A 23,897-nucleotide genomic window follows, 5' to 3' on the forward strand; every position below is an offset into this window, starting at 1 on the left:
TGAGAGGCTTCACCAGAGACAGAGTGGGGAGCAGAACAGGCTGACTGACGAAGTACAGTGAGAGAGGAGCAGGGGACGGGTCAGGAGAGGTCTGCCGCGCCACGTGGGTCACCTGCTGGGCTGGGATCGAACTCGTGCTGAAGTGGCTTTAGCTTCTCAGTGCTGCGCCACAGGGAGGGCCCCCTGTTTCATAGTTTTCAAAATATTTGTATGAAGGTCCCTTTGACTAAAACGACCTTGTAAGGATGAGAGGTGATAAAACTTAAAATAAATCACTTAAAATAAATTACTATTTAATGTGATGCTGCCACACTCGGATAAAGCATCTTCTAGCACCAATTCCAACACTGACCAAGGAGCCGTGCGGGGGCCTGATAGAATTCCACAGGGAACAACACAGAGACGCTGGTGAGCAGGATGCCTGGGCGGGCGGTTCATGTAGACTTTTAAAGGTGATGGCAGCAAGATGCCTCCCAGACCTATCATCTCAAACACAAATAAAAACCCAAACACAGCCCTCATGTCTTTGTTATTTGAATAGGCATGTAGCATGTTTCTCCCGTGCCTAGGCTGCAGACGACCTTTGAAGTGAAAAAAAGTCTTCTTTGAAGACACTGTCTTAAGTCAGGCAGCAGTTTCTTATCCATCTTCTATTTCACACACTCTCTTACTCATTCTCCTCATTCCCCAGTCCTGAAGAAATCCCAGTAGCATTTGAGAATAGCAATAGAGACCCCAAAACTCATAGATCTTCTGGGCCCTGGGTGTGGCGGACTATGCATTATTCCAAAAAGATTGTCTTAAAGTTAGTGCTGTTAACAGTTGAAGTTCTTATAGTGCTATTACTGAGTTATTCTAGGATGAAATGAGAGAGTATGTAAAATATTTTGCAAACTGTAAAGTTCTGAAAATGTGGACAACAGTTTTATTATTGCACTAAAGCAATGACTCACAGAAATAAAAGGAAATATGATGGTTTAAAAAGCAGCTGGTAGCCATAGGCATTTTGAGAGTAACATGTAGGAAATATTTTTTATTTTTCTAAACTGAGCACAAATTGTCTTCTGGATTGCTTTGTTTATTTTTTGGGAAGTTTGTCACCAATTATTTTTTTTAAGATTTATTTATTTGTACATACAGAACTGGGGTACAGGCCAGAGGCTCAGGGGTGGCGAGAGGCTTCACCAGAGACAGAGTGGGGAGCAGAACAGGCAGATCGACGAAGTACACTGCTGAGGGGAGCAGCGGGCGGGTCAGGAGAGGTCTGCCACACCATGTGGTCACCTCCGGGGCAGGCGGGAATCGAACTCATGCGGAAGTGACTTTAGCTTCTCAGTGCAGTGCTTTAACCCGCTGTGTCACCATGGAGGGCCCAGGTTGTCACCAATTTTTATCAAATAGAGAAACTGTGGAGTTTAGAAGTAGAGAAATCAGCCTCATTTAGTGCTATTAAAACTCAGGAAGATCAAATTGGAGTCACAGAGCTAGCTAAACAGCCCACTTCATTATACTGAATAAAGCTTTACAGAATAGCTGTTATGGAAGCCACCTCAGTTCCCAGCGACACAGCAGTGGGTTCAAAAGATGTGGTACATAAACACTGTGGAATACTATGCAGCCATAAAAAACATACTTGCTATTTGTGACACTATGGAGGAAACTGCAGGGGATGATGCTGAGTGAAAAAGCCAGAGGGAGAAAGGCAAGGTGTTCTCCTACATATGTGGACTATAGAGAAACACAATAAAGGAACTGTCAACCAACCAAGACAAAGCCTAGAAGTGGGATTTCAGAATTGAGACTACTAGAGAGAGTGAGTGGGGTTGGAACAAAGTGGGAAAGGGGCCCCAAAGGGAAATGGGTGCTCTGGGGTGGGTGGGCTGTGGTGATGTACATCAGCGGAGGTGTGAACCTGTGCTGTAAACCATCTATGTGACTTCAATAAAAAAAGAAAAGCATCAAGTTGTTCTTTCATTTTTCCATGCCTTCTTCAAGTGTTTTTGTCAACTGATAATCCTAAAATTTCTACCAACAGAGATAATTTGGTCCCACCATTTTCCTGATGATGGAAGAAATTCTCAGACTTTTTCTGATGAATGGATTTCCATGCTTGCTTTATTTCAAAGCGATAAAGGTTTATTCTGTTTTTCCATGTTCTAATATCACAATCTGGAATAATTTTGTTATGTTGTTGGGTATGCTTTTATGGAGCTGTATCATGAGACTGGAGTGCAGATCACATTATGAGTTAGCATTGTTATCAGTTTTATTGGAGCTGAAACTGAGTAAAAGGATTTAGGAATAATTGGGTAATCAAAACGAATTAAATCAAGAGGGGGAAAATACCAGTTTTGGCATCAAATGGGGAGTGCTGTGACTTCCACATCTGTGGTCTTTATCTATTTTAATCAAGTCTAAATTATGCTATTACGACTTATTTTTGCTACGTTTACTTGCTCAGACAGAACAGACTTTATATTCATCTCTAGATATTTCTCTAAACATAAAACATCCACACTCTTCCTAAGAAAAGTTACCTAACTTGATTACCATCCAGATATTCAGAATTGCAATTTTGTTTATAACTCTGGTGCCTTTGCAGTGTGGATTCCGGGTAACGGAGCCTTCAACCCTCATGGAGAGATTCTGTATTCTCCTAACTGAGTGTGTGTCTTCAAAAAACTAGGTGATGTCTCATTAGTATAAATTTCATGTAATAAGTATTATGTCACGCTATCGGCATGGAAGAAATATTACTATAGTAACTAGCTTGGTCTTACTTTCTGGAGTTCCTTTTTGAATTTCCCAAGGGATACTGCTTTGGCAGTAAAACAAAAAAAAAAAAAAAAATCTGTTTCGCCTAATAAATAGTAACAGCAACCAGCTTCCAGTTTTCTCCTCCAGATATGGCTGGAATATGTAAAGTGATAGTACCCTGAATTATGGAGTGACGTTGTATTAAGCCACTAACGTAATTAATTTGATAGCTTTGTTGAATTTTTTGTGGTATTGGAAATTTTATCTGAAACCTGATCTTTGGCATGGAGCTTGGTCTCCACAAATCTTGGTATTTGCTTCTTGTTTGGTTTTGCTTTGAGTCACTGCCGCCGTGGAATTTATGGCCTTGGGTCTGAATTTGGACCTCTGAAGCCAGGTTGCAGCCCTGAAGTAGCACTGGGGAGGTTCCCGGCAGGCACCGGCTGCTATCTTTAGAACAAAGGCTGGAGCTCTCTCTGCGCTGGAAGCTCTTGGCCGGCAGATTTCTCCTCTGCTGAGCTCTTAATTTAAAGAAACCAGAATTCAGTTCTTTGGAGGTTTTTGTGTTACTGTTGTCTGGTATACGCTTCACCATGAGAAAGACTCCAGAAGTATTTACTGTAGTTTGTTCTTAAGTTCAACAGTCATTTTCAAAGACACTTAATTCTAGGGCAACTTAGGGGAAACAATACAAACTTGAAAATTTCTGAGAGTTAAGGTGACTCTAGAAAATTAGGAGGACCTCTCCAGGAAGCTGTGCTGTTTTCTGGAGGATGGTTCGCTATTAATAACGTCACTTACATACATTGATTGCACCATGTCAACACATGTGGGTTTCCCACCATCCTGGGAGTAGCCACGATTCTTGTAATGTCCATTTTATGCATAAAGAAGCCTAAAACACAGAGAAGGCAAGTAACTTACCCACAGTTACATAGCTAGAAAACGTCAGGGTCAAGATTCTCATCCCGGGGCATGTCCTGAAGCACCAACAGCATTATTATTATGTTTTCAGATAGAATGACAAGGTAGATTATATTTAAAGCAGTGTTTTTCAATTGTTTCTCTTTTTTTTTGACCATGAGTCATGGAAAGGGATACACTTACATTGCAGACCAGCTTGTGTGCATAAGTAAAACCACACACACAGTTCTCACCTGAAGCATACAGGGCACACTCTGACTTTCTGTTTCATCTCCAAAAGGGCTGCTTGTGATCCTGACAGTTGATTTCACGACCTACTCATGGTCACAACTAGCAGATCAATCACTATGGCCCCCAGGAGCCAGCCTGTCCCCACCACCTGATGGTGAATGTTCCTTAGCAACTTTCCCACTGGCCCGGCACTGTTGACAGAGCAGATGTCCCATCTCTGCTTTTAAAAATGCCTTTTCCCCCATCTCTGCTTTTAAAAATGCCTTTCCCCCCTACTTAACATTAAGAAAAAGAAAGGAGGAAAGAAAACAGCTAAATTTTGCCAGACTTTGAGATTGTTTAGACCGAAACAGAGAAGGTCAAGAGGCAATAATGATCCTGTTAGGGAAATAAGGATTATAAATGCACTTCTAGCAAGCAAATCACATTTTCCCATTGATTTTCATTGTGATTTTAACAGTGTGTCTGTGCCTCCCACTATTTCTGCCACGTTCTGATTCTGGGCCTCCTCTTGCTTGCGAGGGCCTTCTGTGCCCACCCCACCTTCACTTCCAGACGCAGGTTAGTTTGGGGTGAGCTTCCTCCTCAGTGAGGCAATCTGGGACAGCCTTGGGGCCTACCTTACCCCGTCTCTCTGGCAGCCCCTGTCTCTCTGTTGCTGGGGAGAGGCATATCCGACCTTGGCCCAGGTCAGTCTACATAGGACAGAATAGGATGTTAGAATGTCTCTAGCATCTTGGGCTCGGAAGGAACACTTCAGAGCAGATACCTCGAGGTGACATAGGATCGCCTGGTGTGCCGCTCAGCAGGTTGTCAGCCCAAATGTACAGGTGACCGAACTCCAGGTGGCTGGAGGCTTCTGACATGCCTGGTTGTTCTGTGATAGCAGGCCACCCAAAGCCGGGAACGTTGTACTTTGAAGTATTGGTGGTAGGAAATTGGCTTCTTTGCCAAGTAAGTTTTGCCAACTGGTTTCTGCAGAGTTGCAGCTCTCCTTGCTCTTGTTTAGCTGCTGATGCCTGGTTGCAAAGACAACAGTAACGCAGATGGTTTCTGAACTAAGACAGCCTATTGATTCATGTGTTCATTTTAAAAATAAGATAGTTCTAAAAGCAAGGGATTTTTTAATTAAGATTTTATTTATTTATACAGAAATGGTGCAGGAGTGGCAAGAGGATTCACCGGAAACAGAGTAGGGGGCAGAACAGGCAGATCGACGAAGTACACTGCTGAGGGGAGCCGCGGTCCGCTCAGGAGAGGTCTGCGCGCCATGAGGGTTACCTCCGGGGTGGGGATCGAACCCATGCTGAAGTGGCCACAGCTTGGCTTAGCTTTGCAGTGCAGTGCTCCAACCCATTGAGCCACTAGGGAGGGCCCGAGCAGGGGATTTTTGAGACAGTGGAAAGTTCAGGATAGTTGGGTATAGCTTAAGGTGAAGGCTGTGTTGTAGAAAGATGGTCAGAGCGCCTCCCCCCCCCCCCCACACACCCGTCACCAGATCCTCAAAGTGGACCTGATTCGTTTTGGTTTGTGTGTATAACTCAACAAGCCCAGGTGACTAAACTTTAAGAGTCTCTAAAAATAGGAAAGATTTCTCTAATGTGACAGAAAGTTTCCCTCCGAGCATAAAGGCCTTCTGAAGCAGTGATATATCACTAGCTACAGAAACCTTCTCTGCTAGTGATGAAAAAAGGGCAGTTTGCAGCCCAGGGAGAGCGTGCTCACACCTAATAGAGGAAAGCCCATCAGTGGCTAAGAGGGACTTTCTCAAGCAGTCACACCACCCTCCCTGAACGCCTCCCTGCTGCGGGCGCTGTGCATTCCAGTCTCTGAGGCTAACACCGTTTCAAGCAGCTGACACCGGGCTAGTAGTGACCTCCCAGGGGCATCTTTCATCAGCAGAAAGGCCCTAAAGGTGCACACTATGGTCACAGGGTGTTTGACAACTGCCCGTCTGGATTCTTGGATCTTCTAGATGACAAAGGTCCTCCAGCCCCATCACGCTGAACATGTGCTGACAGTGCCGAGTGATCTGTCCCTGAGTGACAGGTGTCAGCTTTAGAAGGGACCCGTGAGGATTATTTCCTATCGAGTCACGAAACATTTCACCATTGTTATTCCTGTCGTAACAGATGGGAACTCAAAAGCATTCACAAATGTTCTTTCCCTCAAGGAGTTTACAATATCATGAAGATGTGAGTCATTCACAAACCTGAAATATGACAGGACAAGGCTGGGGGAGACAGTAGTGGTAGTGGCAGGAGCACTGAATTTCAAGTCAGAAGACCCAGGTTTTTTTGTTTTTTTTTTAAGGTTTATGTATGCATACAGAACTGGGGTACAGGCCAGAGGTGCAGGGGTGTTGAGAGGATTCACCAGAAACAGAGTGGGGAGCAGAACATGCCGACTGACGAGGTACACTGCTGCGGGGAGCAGCAGGCGGGTCGGGAGAGGTCTGCTGCGCCATGTGGTCACCTCCAGGGTAGGCGGGGATCGAACTCATGCGGAGGTGGCTTTAGCTTCTTAGTGCTGTGCTTTAACCCGCTGCGCCACCGGGGAGGGCCAGAAGACCCAGGTTTTAATTCCACTGTGCCAGAGGCCATCGGAATGACTGAACTCATCACTTAACTCCTCCAGGCCACCTAGTCCCCTTGTGGGAGATTATGGGTTTGATGAGATGACCTCTATGGTGATTTTGTGCTGTGTGAGACTGACAGTGAGATTCCCCATAGCTGGGGAGGGGTAGTGGTGAGCTGGGGGGGGGGGGTTGCTCATGATTCCACTTAAAATTTGCAGACATATCTGTTTATGCTTGAGCCAGGATGCCCTTTTCTCACTGGCCCAGGGGCCCCTCACCAAGGAAAGGCATACAAAATCAATTCTTTGTGTCTATATCCTGTTTCTTCCCCCAAAGACTCGTATAGCAGTTTACAGAGAAATGGAAACCCAGCCTTAGTTCTAAATTGATTTGGCTACATTTGATACACCCTTCCTTTCTAGAATATGACTTTTCAGTTATAATAAGCCCAAAGATTGCTTTTCACACCTCTTTCATTTTTCTGATTGTTTTCAAAGCCTTCTTGTGTTGTTCACAACACAGTGAGACCATCTGGTAAGTTTCAGCAGACTCAAAGTAACCACACCAGAAGTGTCAGGGCCTTATTACAAGACTGAGAGTTTGATGCCTTTCTTTGTGTGGGGAGGCCAGGCACTCACAATCCTTACCACCACAGCTCTCGGTTGGAAGAAAAGGAACAGAGAATATCTTGGCCTCTGTTGAGAACCAGAGTCCACATTACAAATGACCTAGAATAAGTGATTGATTCCTGGGCACACAGGGAAGAGAATGGGTGCTAGCAGTGGACATGCCAGGACCTGAGAGGGCTACTCCAGACTGGGGTGTTATACCTGGGACTTTGAGACCCCAGGCGCAAGGGCAGCACCACCCAATGGTCACTCAGATGTCCAGAGGAAAGTAGCATCCCTTGGAGAGTGGAGACAGTCAGTCACTGATATCATTCACATTTTTTAAGTTCCTAAATGTTTTTAGGAGAATTGCATTAGTCTGAGTTCTTCACAGAAAACAAAACCAATCGGATAAATGTATATGTGAGTGATGTTTATACATGTACATGTCTGTGCATGTGTATATGTGTGCATGCACACACATATAAATACACACACACACAGAGTAAAGAATTGATTCCTGCAAGTAGTGGCAGCTGAGAAGTCCCAGATCTGTAGGAAGCAAGCTGGGGATGCAGGAGAGCAGTGATTTTGTTGTAGTCTGATCTGAAAGTCTGAGTTCTAGCAAAGTAGTCACGTCAGTTCCAGTCTGAGTCTAAAGAGAGAAGACTAAAGTCCCAGCTTGAAGGTAGTTTGATGGCGAGAAAGAATTCCCTTATTCAGCCTTGCGTTCTATTCATGTCTTCAGCTGATTAGATGAGGCCCACCACCACGAGGGAGGGCAATCTGCTTTACTGGATGTACCCTTCCAAATCTTAATCTCATCCACACTGCCTAGACATGGAAACACAGTCAGACGTTAGCTGTGGTTGCAGGAAAGCAGAGTAAGTGGGTGAAAGAATAAAGAAACAGTACAAAATTTATTTCATGGGGATGTTTTGCTGTTCTCACACTGTAATTTTCATGATGTGCTTGTCATTTACTTATTCAAGCAGGAAGTATTTTTCTCCTGGATTCAGGACCGGATCTTCAGCTCTCACTTGAATGAGCTGTCCTTCCCTGAGAGAATAGCAGTGTGGCCTGGGGGCAACAAAGCATCCCTATAGCCCTGTCTATTCCATTACCTCCAGGACAGGTTACTGCTGCACACTTGCAGTTTTCAAATTTCAAATGCTGGGCCTTTCAGTCTTCAAATGGTGGCCCTCAGACAGGTGCTGGAGTGTTTGGCCAAGAGTCATTCAGAAATCTTTGCAAGAGCCCAGGCCCCTGTACCCACCATCCAGAGAGAACCTGTATCGGTGGGTGTGTCTTTTTAAAATGCTGCTCCATGATCCCGAGGTATAGCTCGTGACCTGGGAGACATTTTTGATGATCTTCCCTCCTCCTACCTGGTCTGCATCAGCCAGTCTTCCATGGAAGGACTGAGAGAGATTGTACCAAAAAAGCCAATCTGATCCCAACGCATTCGTATGCCAAACTTTCAGTCCCTTCCCCGCCCCTGTGTGAAGTCCAAACCCTCTCCCACAGTCCCTGTTCCTCCCACCTGGCTGGCCAGAGTGCGCCCAGCCTTAAGGGTTCAGCTTGGGGCCCTCCAGAGACTTGTTGCAGCGCTTAGTTACCCTTCTGTGGACAGTCTCCGCCCCACGCATATGCCACCCCAGTGCATGACAGCAGACAGGTTCTGTTTGACTGATAGCACGTGTGCTGGAGAGAATGACCTTCCCTTCCATCCTGCCAGAGCTTTCCAGCCCATTCAGGCTTCAGGTTTCTGTATATTTACACTCCAGGCTTTCGAGGTGGTGATGAAATCCTGAATGTTCTTGCTGCTAGTTTTGCCACCTCGGTGCCACAATGGACATTGAGACCACCAGACGCTGAAGGAAAATGGTGACATCCACCCCTGACAATCCTGCAATCCTTTTTCTCGAAATAAGAACACAGAGCCATCACTTCATGACTTGCTGATGCTCTGCTTCCCCCTCTAGCGCCCACCCCCAGCGTTGATTACCCTTGCAGGCTGAGGCTGTCAGGTGCTCAGGATGCATGAACAGGCTACTGCCGGGGAGGGGGGGGGCGGGGACCAAGGGCTGCATGGTGTCTCCTTCCTGAAAGCAGCATCAGTTTCATCCAAACGCAGCTCTGCTCCTACTTAACCAGTAGGGGCACGGACTGTGCATGCTCCCTGCCCTCCTGACTGCCTCCTCCACTTTCTCTGCACCCTGGATACCTCCTCACCTCTGCTGACTGAGTGCCTCGCTGTGACTTCTCTGCACGGTGCTGCATCCCCGGGTGTGTGGCTTTCAGCACAGGGCACTGGCAGGATACTGAGGGTCATGGTGCCAGGGGGAAGGGCAACAAGTGAGTCCTGCAGGAGCGCACAGAAGTTGGGGTGGGGGGAATCACCTACTAGCTCAGGACATCTGGCAAGTTCCGTATGTTAGAGAGGATCAGATAGCTCATGAGCCCTGTTTCTGAAGGCCCCTTGGAAGCAAGTTGATCCCCGAAAGAGGATGATGATGCTTCCTGGGTTGGGGTGTTATGAACTGGTCCAGGCTGTTCCTTCCCTTCTGCCGTGTGTCGACAGTGTCCAGCCCCATCTGGCCCGGCAGCTGCTGGGAGCGGGCGTGGAGAGGCACGCCTGTTCTTAGGGGCTCTCAGTAAGGATTGGTTGATGGAGTGTGTAAGGGAGAAAATGGAATGGAATGCCTTCTTGGCAGTGAGGAGTCACACCTCTCTGCTGGCGCCCCTGCCCTTTGAGGGTATTACGCACACGGGGAACCCTGGGCTTGACCTTCCCCACCCTGCTTGGATATATTTGTCTCTGGGTCTGTCTTCCCACCAGCTGTCTGAGCATCTGCCTAATCCCAACATCCAGCCAGTTGACAAGGGGTACCTGGGACTTACTGGGGCACACGTGGACCGTCCTTGCTGTCCCCAGCCGTTGCAGGTCCATTACCTCTTACCTGCACCATTGCTGTGGCTTTCAGGCTGGACTTCAGGCTCTTTCAGTCAACCCTGAGGCTGCTGCTTTGTGGACCTGTCAGTACTCCCTGCCCTGCTCCATCTGCCCATACCTGCCTCCTTTTCCAGTTGTTTATACGTCCAGCATATATTTGTGGAGCACTTCCTTGCAAGAACACGACGATAGATTCTGGGGAACAAAGATGAGTAAGGTGCAGGACCTGCCTTTGAAGGAGGAGGTGGCCATTATCTAAATAATTCACTACAGAGCTGTGTTCATGTCCTAGTGGTGGGAACAAGAAGGGGAGAGATGAGGCAGTGGGGGAATGAAGGCGCCCAGAGGACGAGAAACTTGAACTAAGCCCAGCAGATGGGCGTGAGGGCAGGATAGGTGGGCATTCCCAACAGCTCTCATGCCTACTTGCTGCCCTCACCTCAGCCTATTCCCGTAAGCCCCTGGGCATTGCTCTTGCTAGTCCCCAGTTAGAATGAACCTGCCTCCTTCCACTAAGTCAGCTGGAATCTAACCTGGCCTTCATAGTGGATCTCAGGACCCATATCTTCCCTCACCCTCTTTGACCACTTTCCAAGGACTTCTCCCAACTCAGCTCCCTTCAAATTTATGTACTTGTCTTGTGACATCTTGTATTCCTTCTTCTATGATTTCCTTTTCATCTGTAATCTTCAAGCACTGTAATTTTCAAGCACTGATTGGCCATGGCACTGAAAGTTCTAATGTGCCCTGTTCTGAGAGTAGCAAAGTGGTAGCAGAGTAAATATGCTGGGCTCCCCTCCTCCATATACTCACAGTTCAACTAGCAGAACAAAGTCATTAATTCCTCAAAGAAAAACAGGGGACTTTAGGACACACTAGAAACAACTTCTGGAGAAGGAGGGCCCCGGTGAGCAGAGCATCAGGCCAAAGTAATCATGACAAAAAAAAGATGGAGGTCTCATGCTCCCAGACTCAAACTATACCAAATTAATCAAAGCAGTATGGTTTTGGTATAAAAATAGATACACCGATCAATGTAAGAGAATCGAGAGCCCATAAATAAAACCATATTTCTATGGACAGTTAATCTACAATAAAGGAGCCCAGACTATACAATAGGTAATAGAAAATCTCTTCAGCAAATGTGCTGGAAAAACTGGACAGCCACAGCTTTAAACATCAGAAAATGAAACTAGAGCACTCTCTTACTCCATACACAAAAATCAACTCAAAGTGGACTTAAGACATGCATATAAGACTGGAAGCCACAAAATACATAGAAGAAAACAGAAGTAAAGCCATTCCGTGACATTGGCTTCAGTGATATTTGAGCACTTGACTCCAGCAGCAAGGAAAACAAAAGTAAAAATAAACAAATAGGACTATGTCAAACTGAAAAAGATTCTTTACAGTGAAAGAAATGTCATTAAAACAAAAAGACACCCCACTGAGTGGAAGGAAATATTGGAACATCATACATCCCACCACGGGCTGATATCATTATCTAAAAAGAACTCATACAACTCAATAAAAAGAAAATAACACAATTAAAAATGGGCAGAAGAGCTATTTATTTCTAAAAGAGCTATTTCTCCAAAAGAAATTATACAGGTGGCCAAGAGGAACATGGAAAAAGTGTTAACCATCACTTATCAGCAAGGAAATACAAACAAAACCCACAATGAGATACCACCACACTCCTGTAAACAGCACATATAAAATACTCCAGAAATAGCAAATGTTGACCAGGGTGTGGAGAAAAAGAATCCTTATACACTCTTGCTTGAGCTCCCTCAAAACAGTAAAAATAGATCAGCCACATGACATAGTAGAATGCCAAAAACCTAATTCCAAGTGAGACACGCGCTTCTATGTTCACTGCAACCCTGTTTACAATAGCCAAGCTATGGAAACGACCTATATGCCTAATGACAGAAGATGTGGTTTATATACCTAGTGGAATACTACTCAGCTATAAAAAAGAAGAATGCTTGCTGTTTGTGATGACATAGATGGAATTTGAGGGTATATGCTAGTGAAATAAGTCAGATGATTTCTTCGTATGTGGAACATAAAGAAACAAAACAAAGGACCTGACAAAACTAGACCAATACAAAGTCTGAAATATGACTGTAGGTTGAGGTTAGGTAGGGCTGGAGTTGAAACAGAGTAGAGATGGGCCCCAGTGGTCTGTGGTGCAGGACTGTGGATGCTTCGGGTGGGTGTGGAGTGGTGATATGCACCTGGGGAGGTGTCAGTTTTTTCCCCTGAATCATATACAGTGCCGTAAACCAATTTTACCTCCATTAAAAAAAAAAAATGAGCATGACCTGTGCATCAGTATGTAGTCTTGGCTTTTTTCTTGGTGTACTTAAGTGGTCTGCAGTGTATGAAATAACACAGTATCAGTTCTTTATCCAGGAAGATCCTTGGCGTTAGAAGAATATATTCAGAAGCACCTTTTCTTCTCTCTGTCAACTCAGGGTTTGATGACCTTCAGGTGTGTGCTGACCCAGGCGTGCCCGAGAATGGCTTCAGGACACCCAGTGGAGGGGTTTTCTTTGAAAGCTCTATCACCCGATTTCACTGCCAAGACGGATTCAAGCTGAAGGGTTCTACAAAGAGACTGTGCATGAAACATCTTAATGGAAGCCTAGGCTGGATCCCAAGTGATAATCCCATCTGTGTGCAAGAAGGTAACGTGCCTATGCCTACTCTACCTCCTCCCACCCCACTGGAAGACGCTCCCATGGTCAGCTTGCTCGGCCGCAACGGCAAGGCCGTGAGATTGCTGTGTCAGAGGGCTGTGCTTGGGCCGTGCTGATTCATGGCCAACCCTGCGTGCTGGCAGAAAAGCGTGAGCGTGTGATATAGACTCCAGTTGGGGCTAAATTCATCTCAGCATTAGAAGTGGTCCTTTACCTTCTCTGTCTCAATTAGGATCCACTTTAGCACCATTTTTGTCAATGTGAGAGAGCAACTCAGATAACTTTAGGTCTATTTATTATTGGTCTGCCAACTCAGCGCTCATTTTCATATTACTCAATAAAAAGTGCAGTAAATATATTGAACAAGAACTGTATATAATGATAGAGAAGATGCATGTTACTCAGAGGATTAGATCAATTACTACTTTTCAGAACTGTGTTAGATGTGCTTCATTTAAGAAGAGAAAAACCCTGGCAGGCAATGACAGGTTGACAAGGAAGACATTCATTTCTGGCAATTTGTGGGTCATGACAAGATAGTCCTTTACTTCTAGCAATTATCCTAATCCGTTGGTTGAAACAGTTGTGTGTATTTGTACAGTCACATATATATGTTGTTTGTTTTTACTCTGTGTAGACACATTTAGAGTTTAAAGAATGTATTGAGGTTAACTAATTAGAAATCCACGTTGTTGGTTAAAATTCTCTGAGGATCAGCAAGGCTGATAGAAGAAGAAGCATGAATCAAGAATGAAGTCTAGTTCCAAATTTCTGTGAGGCATAGACTTTATAGTTCAGTTCATTAGAAATGAACTTCGTTTTCTCTTAACGCCATTATTGATTTTGTTTGGGTATGGAACTTTTATAATAACAATATGTAAAACATAGTCTGAGTTAATGAATTTTTCTTTATGAAACTTTGACAATTTAATTTGACAGGTACTTATCAAACACTTTAGGGAATTATCAAAGATGGATAAGATAGTGTCTTATCCTTCAACTATTTGTCATCTTTGAATTTGTTCTTAAGCCAAATTTATTATACAAAATTATGGTTTTCAAAAATAAATTAATTTTCCCTCATACCTGAGGCCCATGTGAACTGTGGTTTCCAGAAAATTCTATTAATTAAAAGCTTATTTGATTTTAAATATAGACTTCCCTGCCAATGATCCCTAGTGCTTAAAACTCAAACACATGTACCACAGAGCAAGAAGAAAACAAAAGACTTTCTGAATATTGTCCAGAAATGAAGGCCTGCTGTGATTTTCCCATCCTGAGGGTGGGGGTAAGTGGAGGTGGGGAGCAGGGTAGGAGATTTTTCCCTCTTTAGATGACCTTTCTTCTAAGCCTGTACTAAATAATATATAGTCATTCCAAGAAGGGGAATGAAAACTCTCCTTGGAGTGGAAGACTATCATTCAGGCCCAAGTGTATCATTCTCAGCTCAACCCTGAGTGTGCAGTGCAGGGCTGAGTGTGTGTGGATGGTGGTGGTGAGTCGACAATTTCATGATGGTTTAATGTAAATCATAAAGTAGGACTGTGTTTCCAAAGGAGGGGGGTGGTTCAGGGTGTCACTGTCCAGACCTAATGGTGCGCTCCAGTGATTATTTTGGAAAGGCTGAGAGAACAGACTCTGCCTTCCTAACTACAGTATTTATGGTCCTAGTGGTGGCTTTGTTGTTCTTTGGAAGGTCTGTATGAAGAGATAGTTTTGGCTGCCATGATGGTGGACAAGACATCGTTTCTGTTGTCTATGTGGACAAGACATCGTTTCTTTTGCAGGGTCCCCACAAGTCTATCTTGTGGAAGTCAGGCTGTGAAAAAGTTAAATTTCCCCCTGATTTGTAAATGGCCTTTACTTCTGATGAGGATTTATGCTGGGCAAATATTGATAGTAAGGGCTGTGAAATTCATCTGTTTCCGTGTCAGGTAAGTCTCAGAAGGCTAATGAAATTTTGTGTGGTGGTAACAGTAGGACATGGCATGCTATCACGTTTTAACAGATCATTAACGTTTCAAAGGGCTTTCACATCCACTCATTCACTGTCCCATCGAACACACACAGCTGTCCTCCAAGCTGACTCTGACCGCCCTTGCCTCCTGACTAGGAAGCTGAGGCTCAGAGAAGCTCTCCCTCTCGGTCAGGGTGAACAGCTGATGAGCAGGCAGACCCCTAACTAGTCCTTTGTCAGCATTTTCCGCCACGAGGTTGTGTCTAGCTTCTTTGTGCCACAGAAGCCCACTGTCAGGTACACAGCCACACGCTGGTAAAGACATTCGTCGTTGATGATGATTTAATGTTTGTTTAACCAATGCAGAAACTGAGTCTCAGAGGAGCTCACAGTCATCTCAGAGTTAACTGATGATTTAGGGGCAGACTAGCGGGTGCCAGCCCCAGGTCTGTCACTGTTGCCTAGACCCCCTCAGGTCTGCCATGCTGTCAGCTAGTTCTACCTTAGTGAAGATCTCTGAAAAAGAAGCTCATCTGCTGTAAAATGCTTTATGGCACTAACATGCGCTACAGAAGCAAGGTGGTACTAGGCGAATGTTTTCCTGTGTATTCACACAGATTTCCTCTCTCCCATTTTGTTTGGGAAGTGTGTTTTTAATTTTTTTCTTTTTCTGTCAATATTTATTGAGATTAGTTTACATTCCCAGCGTACTTCTTGTCTCAGCAGCTGAATGCATCTTACCCGCCCAGCAGCAAAGGTCCAGTCACCATCCATCACCCACTGGTTCTGCTCCGTCTAGTCACTCCTTCCCTTCCCACTTCCCTCCTGGTAGCCACCATTCTTGTCAGAGTCTAAAGGTGTTTATTTTGATTGTTTGATTCCTTTTTCTGCTTCTTTATATTTCACAGTGAAATCATACTGTGGCAAGATCCCACCTTTTTCATGACCAAGTAGTATGCCCCTCTTTTCTTCCCCACTGCACTCTGCCACATGTGCAGGCCATCTTCCATTTTCCCCAACCTTTTAGCCTAGCCTAAATTATTGAGTTCAGCTTTACTGAATATAGACACTTGGATTTACAGAACTGATGACACATGCAATGAATTAATTTGATGGCATCCAGCCTCTAACATAGAGATGCTTCTCCACCCTGTTTCTGCAAGATGGCAGCCTGCATTTATTTACTCAAGCAGAGGTGAAAAGTTTATATGTCCAGGAGAGCTGACTAGTGTGGTGGAGAGGATACCCTGCACTTGGCAATGAACTTAAAATATATCCTGTGGGCACAGTGCACCTTCCAGTCAGTGCAATGACTCAAGTCAGGATGATGGCCCCATTCTGGCCTCTTCCTTTCCAGAACCACTTAACAAGGTGTTCTGGGGCACACTTTCTCTGGGAAACACATTCCTTTCCACACATCATCAGAAGAGATAGAGGTGAAATGAGATTAACTTTATATAAATATGAGTCACATAGTAAACACTTACTCAGTGAATGTCAGGTCAGACCATGGAAGGATGCTCTTCTGACCTGAGAGTCTTACAAGGGCCCAGGGCAGTGCTGTGGGAATGGAGCCTCAGGTTTGCATGCCATAAAGTAGAATATTGCAAACATAAATACAGGTGGTCCCTGACATAGGTTGGTTTGACTTACTTTCTTTTCCTGCTGTAAGATGGTGCAGAAGTGATAATCATTCAATAGAAACTGTACTGTGAATTTTTATTTTTTAACTCCCAGTTAGCCTCATACCCAAAGGAACTGGTGGTGCTGGACTGCCCCCAGCCAGCCCCGGGAACCCCGGTAAACCACCCATGTTCTCCAGGGTCTCACTGGCCCCTGTGTGGTCAGTGTGTACAGCACATATTTTCAACTTAGGATGGTCCGTCCTCTGGGCATGTAATGCGATCGTAAGTCAAGGGAGATCTGTGTCTCCAAAAGACTAAAATATAATTAATTCACGTCCATTTATTTTATGAACCACTATTATTTGGGAGGAGAGAAGAAGAATCAGCCCACATCTTGCCAAAGGCTACTTAATATCAGTATTAATGGAAATATTTCATTCCTGAACCTCTGTTGGCATGGCTGGCATAGACTACCTCTCAGGTCTTCAGGCTTGGGCTATACTAGCTATGGAAGTTTTGTTTTGTAAATCCAGAGCTAAACAAATTGTCCACAGTTCCTGGGCAGGGCTAGAGCCTTAGGCCATGTTCTACATACCAACCCCTCGCTTTTAGGAGCTCACTGTTGGGGAGGGTGTGTGGGCGCTGAAGTCAGCCCTTGGGAGGAGCATCAGCTTCTGCTAGATTCGGGGTGTCCCTGGAGCACCTTTGGGTGTAGACGACCTGCTTCGTGGGCAGAAACACCTTTTCTTCCTGGACTTCCCTCTCCTGGAGCGCACACTGCTTGAGGCGGAGGACACACCACTGGAGCCGTGGCCGATCAAATCCTGGCAAAGTGGGCTTTTCAGGTTCGCGGACTTCAGCACGCAGCTCCTCAGAGGCGGAGGGAGACTTTCTCTTTTCGCCTCATCGCTTATTGAGCAGCTCTGCTAATAGTCCGTGGTCTCCGAGGTCACTCTGGTTCAAGCAAATTTCAGGTAAAAAATCATAAGCAAATAGAAAAGGATTTGGTGACACCGGAACCCCTGCCACTGCTGTGCGAATGCCAGAGCAGGCTCCAGACCAGCTTAACGCCGCGGGCGCTGTCGTAGCTCACGGCCTCGGCAGAGCCCAGAGTTTGAGAATACACTCCCCGACAGACAGCCGGCTCCTTCGAAGGATCCTTCGGCTTATAGCCCAGTCAGTTCCGTTTGAGGTGGAGAGGAGCAGAAGGGTCAAAAAGGAGGCAAAGAATTGTTCAAATGACACAATTAATGAACCCCAAAAGGCTAGCCCATAAGGACAGCCTGCCCCTCCCCACCCACCACAGCCTCTGGCGTAGCCCCTTGTTTGACATCCTGATACAACTTGCAGGGCTACCCTCATCGGGAGGGGCCAGGGAAACTGACCACGGTGGCAGTTTAGGACCCATCCCTGAGCGCCCAAGGAACAACCTTGTCGGCTTTTCAGTGCTTCTGTGGGGAGGATCTTGCTCTCTGGGGGTGAAAGCTACAGCCAGGTGTACACGGTGATGGGGTCCACACGCAGACGTTACCTGCCATGGCTGAGCAGGTAGTTCTTAGGCAGGAGGGCTCCTCCTCTCCTGCTTCTGCTTCCTGTGCTGCTTCTGGGCTTGTCTTCTTGCAGCACTTGGCCATTGGGCTGGGGAGTCCATCTGCTTCTCTCTTCACCTGACACCCCCTCTAGGCAGGTGACCAGGTAAGCTTTGCAACCCTCAGGTGGGCCTTGTCCATGGCCACTGCACTGGGTGCTTCAGGAGTTGCTGGCTTTTTTCTTCTGACTTTTCTTTGAGCCTTTTGGGCTCCTGTGGAGCCCACATGCTGACCTCTGGGCACCCAGTACAGTTGATTTCAGCCATTTTTACTCAATCCCACAAAAGCAAAGCTCATGCACTCTCATTCCATCCACCCATCCTTGCTTTGCCCACAGTTAACAGTAATGTCAGCAGTTGTACATGGTTTCTCCTGAGCCTCATGAATTGGGTTGGCTGCGTGGGGTCCTGCACATTGGGGGTGCTGATTCTGAATGGGACTCAGACAGACTGCAGCTGAAAGAGAACATCCCAGACACCCGTGCAGAGCCTGCCACCATCAGGAAAGGCAAAGTCTCTTCTTTCCGCACCTGGCTGACACCCAACAAACACACCTGTTCCCAGCCGCACACCCGTCACCATTCTTTTTCCTCGCTCAACAAGACTGCAGTGTTTCAAAGAAGTGCCTGCCATCTGTGTTGGGAATCTATGCTTTACAGTCATCATTCTCTTTAATTACTACAGCAACCCAACAGTAGGTTCTATGCCTTATTTTGCAGATGAGCACATGGAGGCTCCCACGCTAAATTTCCCATGGCCTCAGGTAGCGAGTGGCAGAGTTGGGATTCAGACCCTCCGGTTCTGTGCTCTCCAGTCTGCTCATCTCACCTGACAACAGAGAATTTTCCCAGTGGGGAGGGAGGGGAGGTGACACATGTCATAACGGCTCCATATCCTGTGGCCAGCACCGTGTTTAAAAAGGTAAGAATGACCTTATAAGCCTGTTCAGGGAGGGCGCTGGTTCCCAAAGTGCGCGCCAAAGATTTCTCGAACAAGGCAGCAAGAACTGTTCAAAGTACGTATTCAGGCCTGTGTGAGTAGGTGAGGTTTGAGGCCAAGGACTCTGTTTTCTCTAAAATTCCCAAATGATTCTTCCACACAATAAGAATCTGAGACACATGTATGCAGGGATGTGGTCTGATGTTGTTTTAATTGCTTTGCAAGGGAGGAGAGAACATGATTTTCTCTAGTGCAGAATAGAGATCGTGGGAGAGCATTAATTCTTAGAATCAGAGAATGTCAGTGTTGTCATTTCACAAACAAAGTCACGAAAGCCTGTAGAATTTAAGTGACTTCCACAAATCACATGCAAATACATGGGATTGGTCCAGCGCTCTTTCCACGGTGGTGGTGCCTCACTCAGGCGCATCTGCCTCTCCTGGGGCACTTTTAGAAATAAAAGTACCTGGCACTTTCTCTCAGAGATTTCGTTTTAGCTGCTGCTGGCAGTGGGAGTTCCAGCGTACACGCTCCCCAGGTCCTTGCAATGTGCAGAAAGGCAGCTTTGCCTCCTGCACTTTCTGCCTCTGTCTCCCTCATTATTGGCTGTGGCTGGAGGTCAGAGGGCACACAGCGAGCTGCTCCCACCACGGCCCGAACTTGCTGTATCTTTGTACTTTACCACCCTTAACCTCCAGCATCTTGTTGAATGCAGCAGGGGGAAAAAAATGAATTCATCCAGCAAGCATTATTTTTAGGTACTTACTCAAATATTTTGACTCCCGTAGACCTGACCGGGATTGCTATAAAACATGAATAATTTGCTTTTAAGAGGCTTTTGAGCTTCCTAGGGAAAAGGTACGGTTGGAGTTTAAGTATTATCACATTTAAATTTTAATTAAAGATCCAAATTGACTCATGATCTGAAGCTGGTGGTAAAGATGGCAGGAAAAGACAACCCTTTATTCATTGAAACTGAGGGTTGCAGGCATTTTTTTATTTTTTGAAAGATTTACTGATGCATACAAGAACTGGGGTATAGGCCAGAGGTGTGAGGGGAGAGGGGGAGAGGTGAGAGGACTCACCAGAGACAGAGCAGGGAACAGAACAGGCAGACCGACTGAAATACACTGCTGAGGGGAGCAGCAGGCGAGACAGGAGAGGTCTGTTGCGCCACCTGGGTCAGCTCCCTGGCAGGGATGCAGTGGCTGCTAGGGACTAGCTTCATAGTGCTGTGCTTTAACCCCTTGCACTACCAGGGAGGGTCCCGCAGGCATTTTTTAAAAGCAGGTGGTCTTCCTTCTTTTTCATAGTTTTTCCTCTTTAGGCGAGATGTCTCCCAGCCCCAGAAGATTTTCCAAAACAGAGGGATGCTACAACAATCTTTTGTTTACAATCCCTTCCTTCTTCTTGCATTTTTCTATCAACAAAAATGTCTTCCTTGTCACCTGAGGCCTGGGTTATCAGAAACAGCAGCCTATACTGTTTTTGGCAAAGGCAAGCTTTTGCATGTGAGATTTAGTCCCCCAAGATACACTCTTCTCATTTTCCACCTCTCAATGGGCAGGAGCAGCTGGGGACCTCTCTGTGTTTCCAGGACCACTGGCATGTCTTAGTTACGCTTCTTTTAGCAGGATTCGCTGCCTCCCATACCCCACTCCCTTGTGGCTTCAGTATGAGTTTGGGTTTTGTTCTTATAAAAATATTTCTTTAACTTAGATGTGATCACGACTTGCAAGGGAAAAAAATCCAGAGGAAATAAGGTCAGGTCAGGTGCAGCAAATATAAGTGACAGAAACGATCAGTTTCCGTTGGAGATGACAGCTGGGCTGGGCAGCAGCAGTCGGGAGTCCCCGGAAGGACCGAGGGAGAGCAAACTACAGTCGCTTCCTTACCAGCTGCCTCACATCACCTTTGGGTTCCAGGAGCCCGGAGATGGTGCCCTCTGAACAGGGGCCATGGAGCTCACAGCTGTTTTAGGTCACGGAATTGACAGGCAAATGCAAAACAGCAGCTTCAGCACATGTACCGACCATTGTCAGACAACATGGAAAGGTCGCAAAGTCATTGCCAGCCACCTCCGACGCCGGGCTGATAGTGGAGATTCCCCAGAAAGCTGTTTTTCACAAGCTTGAAGCAGAAACTACCCTGAATTTGATTGACTGCTCATGAAAAATGTGGGGCTATCGTAGCATCAAATCTGCTTGGCAGATGAAATTTATCTCCCTGCCTACCAGCCTTGAGCAGTTTCTGACCCTGGCTCCCTGGTCAGCCTCTTGAGAGACTTATAGTGATGCCCAGCTCCTGGAGCCCTCTCGGCCTCTGGGAGGAGAGGCCTGGGCACACAGTGCTCCCCTGCACCCCAGCCCTGGCTTGGCGTGGATCCTTCCTTACATTTGTCTGACTGAAGGATGGGCTGGGAGCTGTTTAATCTGAGCCAGACTGTGTTTCGACGTCTGACTTCAGTCCAGGCAGTCTAGATACCTTGCATGGCTGTCACGTGGTGGCTCTCAACCATCAGGTGCCTTTGTGTGAATGGCCTGAGTGACACAGCTCCAAGTTCAAGGTTTCTGAGCACCAGGATCTGAATTAAGCAGCCTCCACTGGTCATTCTCTTGTTGGTGGGGCTCAGCACTCTGCTGTACCTACCACAGATTTCCCAGTAGACCCTTGTGATGCAAGGTAGAACCTCCGAAGCTCTCTGCCCCAGGGATGTCTTCTAACTTTTCTTGTGAGCGTAACTCAGTCCATCAAGTGCTTTATATCTCTGCCCTGTTAAAAGTAAAGGCTGGCCCTTCCTGGTGGCGCAGCAGATTAAAGCACTGCACTAAGAAGCTAAAGCCACTTCCGCATGAGTTCGATTCCCGCCTGCCCCGGAGGTGACCACATGGCATGGCAGACCTCTCCTGACCCTCCCACTGCTCCCCTCAGCAGTGTACTTCGTTGATCTGCCTGTTCTGTACCCCACTCTGTCTCTGGTGAATCTTCTCTGTACCCCAGTTCTATATGAATAAATAAATCTTTAAAAAAATAATAAAAAATAATAAAAGTAAAGGCTGCTTTGCAGAAGATGGGAAGAGACTTTAAAGTTTCTTTAAGAGTAAAGTAGTTAAAACTCTATATATCAAAAGAAAAACAAGAAATTAGGTAGTGTTGACTTTTAAGTCATTACTCTCCAAACCAAATCCAGTTTTTCCAACAATCTCTCTGTCTCCATAAGAGATACATACCTCGGTGAAGTACTCATGGACTTACAGAGTAAGTACTATTTTAAGCTGAGTTGAATTTATGTTGCTTCTGAAATGCATTCACAGAGTGCACAAAAAATTCATTTTGTTGTATGTAACTGTAGCTGCTTCCTACTGTTCTAGTATATGTATTGACTGTGATTGGAACATTCTGATGTTAATGTGATTTCAGTAGGTTCTTTTTTTTTGTATTCCAGCTGGGTCTGTTACAAACAGTGCTGCTATGAACATTTTGAGCACACCTTTTGGTGAATGTGTGTATATATTTCTGTTAGAGGTACTTCCATACCTGAAAGTGGAGCTGGTTGGTCATAGCCTATGCCTATATTCAGCATGAATAGGCCTTGCCTGTTTTCCAGAGGGATTGCATCAACTGAGACTCACATCAAGAGTATGAGAGTCTCTTAGTACTCCTTGCCAACACTTAGTATTGTCAGTATTTTAGCCATCTGGTGGATATTGTAGCATCAGATGGTCATAGCTAGTGGTTTTAATGCTTTACTCCCTCTTGAGTTGTGAGGTTCCTTATTCTCTTGTCTTATTTCAGGACTTCCTGGTTTGTTCCATTGCTCTACCTGTCTTCATGTCAGTACTACACTAATATAATTGCTGTAGTTTTTTAATAAGTCTTGACTTCTGAGAGAGCAACTTTTCCTACTTTGCTTCTCCAACATGCCCATGACTTTTCTTGACCTCTGCACACACTACCATTCACCTTTACTTCTTTCTGCCTTATATTGATAGTTTAGGGTGACATCATTTACCTCACTTAGTTCCACTCAGCATCTTGAGCCTGGTCCTGAGCAAGCTGTGGGGTTTAGAATAGTGTTCTCTGAGTAATATTGCATGGAATGGCAGTTCTGTAGAAGAGAGGTGGAACAAACCTGATATAGAACAGTAATTCTGAGTGATGTGAAGAGATCTTAAGTGAAAAAAGGGTCCTATGGTACAAAGTTCAGTGACCCCCAAGATTTGAGTCTGAGAATCTCTGAGACAATCATCACCTCTGATACCAGCTTGAGGTTCCAAGGCCCCCAAGACCATCACTTCTTTATACCAACTACAAGTTCAGAAGCCCCTAAAGCCATCCTCAGTTTCAGTAATTCACTAGAAGGATTCACAGAACTCACGAAAACCTGTTATACTCACGATTATGGTGTATTGTTTTGAATGGATACAGACTGAAATCAGTGAACTGAAGACACACAGGGGGCTCATTGCTCCTATCCCAATGGAGCTGTGTGGACAGTGCCTGTTTCTTCCAGCAGTGATATATGTGGAAAATTGACAACCCTTAGCTCATCTAAGGACTGGTGCCTAGAGATTTATTGTGACTCAGTCACACAGATGTGTCTGATTGACCACTTACATGACTGATCTTGTCTCTAATCCTTCCAGAAGTTAAGCTGATACTGCATACCCTAAGCTTCTCCACACCCCAACCTAAATCACATTGTTAGCATAGACTCTGGCATAGCCTAACGACTCCAGCTAGACAAAGGTGCTCATCTCAGGCTGGATGTTCCAAGGACTAAAGTGACCTCCTAGGAGCTGACAGCACAGGACAAAGTGAATCCTCTACTGTGCCCACTTAGACAATAAATAATAGCACGTATGCCTCATGTTCTAAAAATTCTAACAACTACCCATCACAATCAAGTGAATCCCAGACTCCTTGTCCTAACCTACAAGACCCTACATGGTCTGGCCTCTCCATATTCAGTAGCTGCCTGTGTTTCATACATACCCATGTTCTCTTATACGTTTTTTTTTTTTAA

The 23,897-nt window shown here is 45.6% G+C and overlaps 1 protein-coding gene across 2 annotated transcripts in view; it reads left to right on the forward strand.

Annotated features, from left to right (window-relative positions):
* SUSD4 (sushi domain containing 4) overlaps positions 1-23,897 on the forward strand; it is a 108,661-nt gene that overhangs the window by 46,765 nt on the left and 37,999 nt on the right. For both annotated transcript variants that reach the window (XM_004691333.2, XM_012731320.1), the window contains exon 3: positions 12,538-12,750. In XM_004691333.2, the coding sequence (XP_004691390.1) occupies positions 12,538-12,750 (213 nt within the window). The remainder of the gene's footprint in view (positions 1-12,537; positions 12,751-23,897) is intronic.

Source organism: Condylura cristata, unplaced genomic scaffold (assembly GCF_000260355.1).
Source record: "Condylura cristata isolate star-nosed mole 26May11 unplaced genomic scaffold, ConCri1.0 scaffold00030, whole genome shotgun sequence".
NCBI lineage: Eukaryota > Metazoa > Chordata > Mammalia > Eulipotyphla > Talpidae > Condylura > Condylura cristata.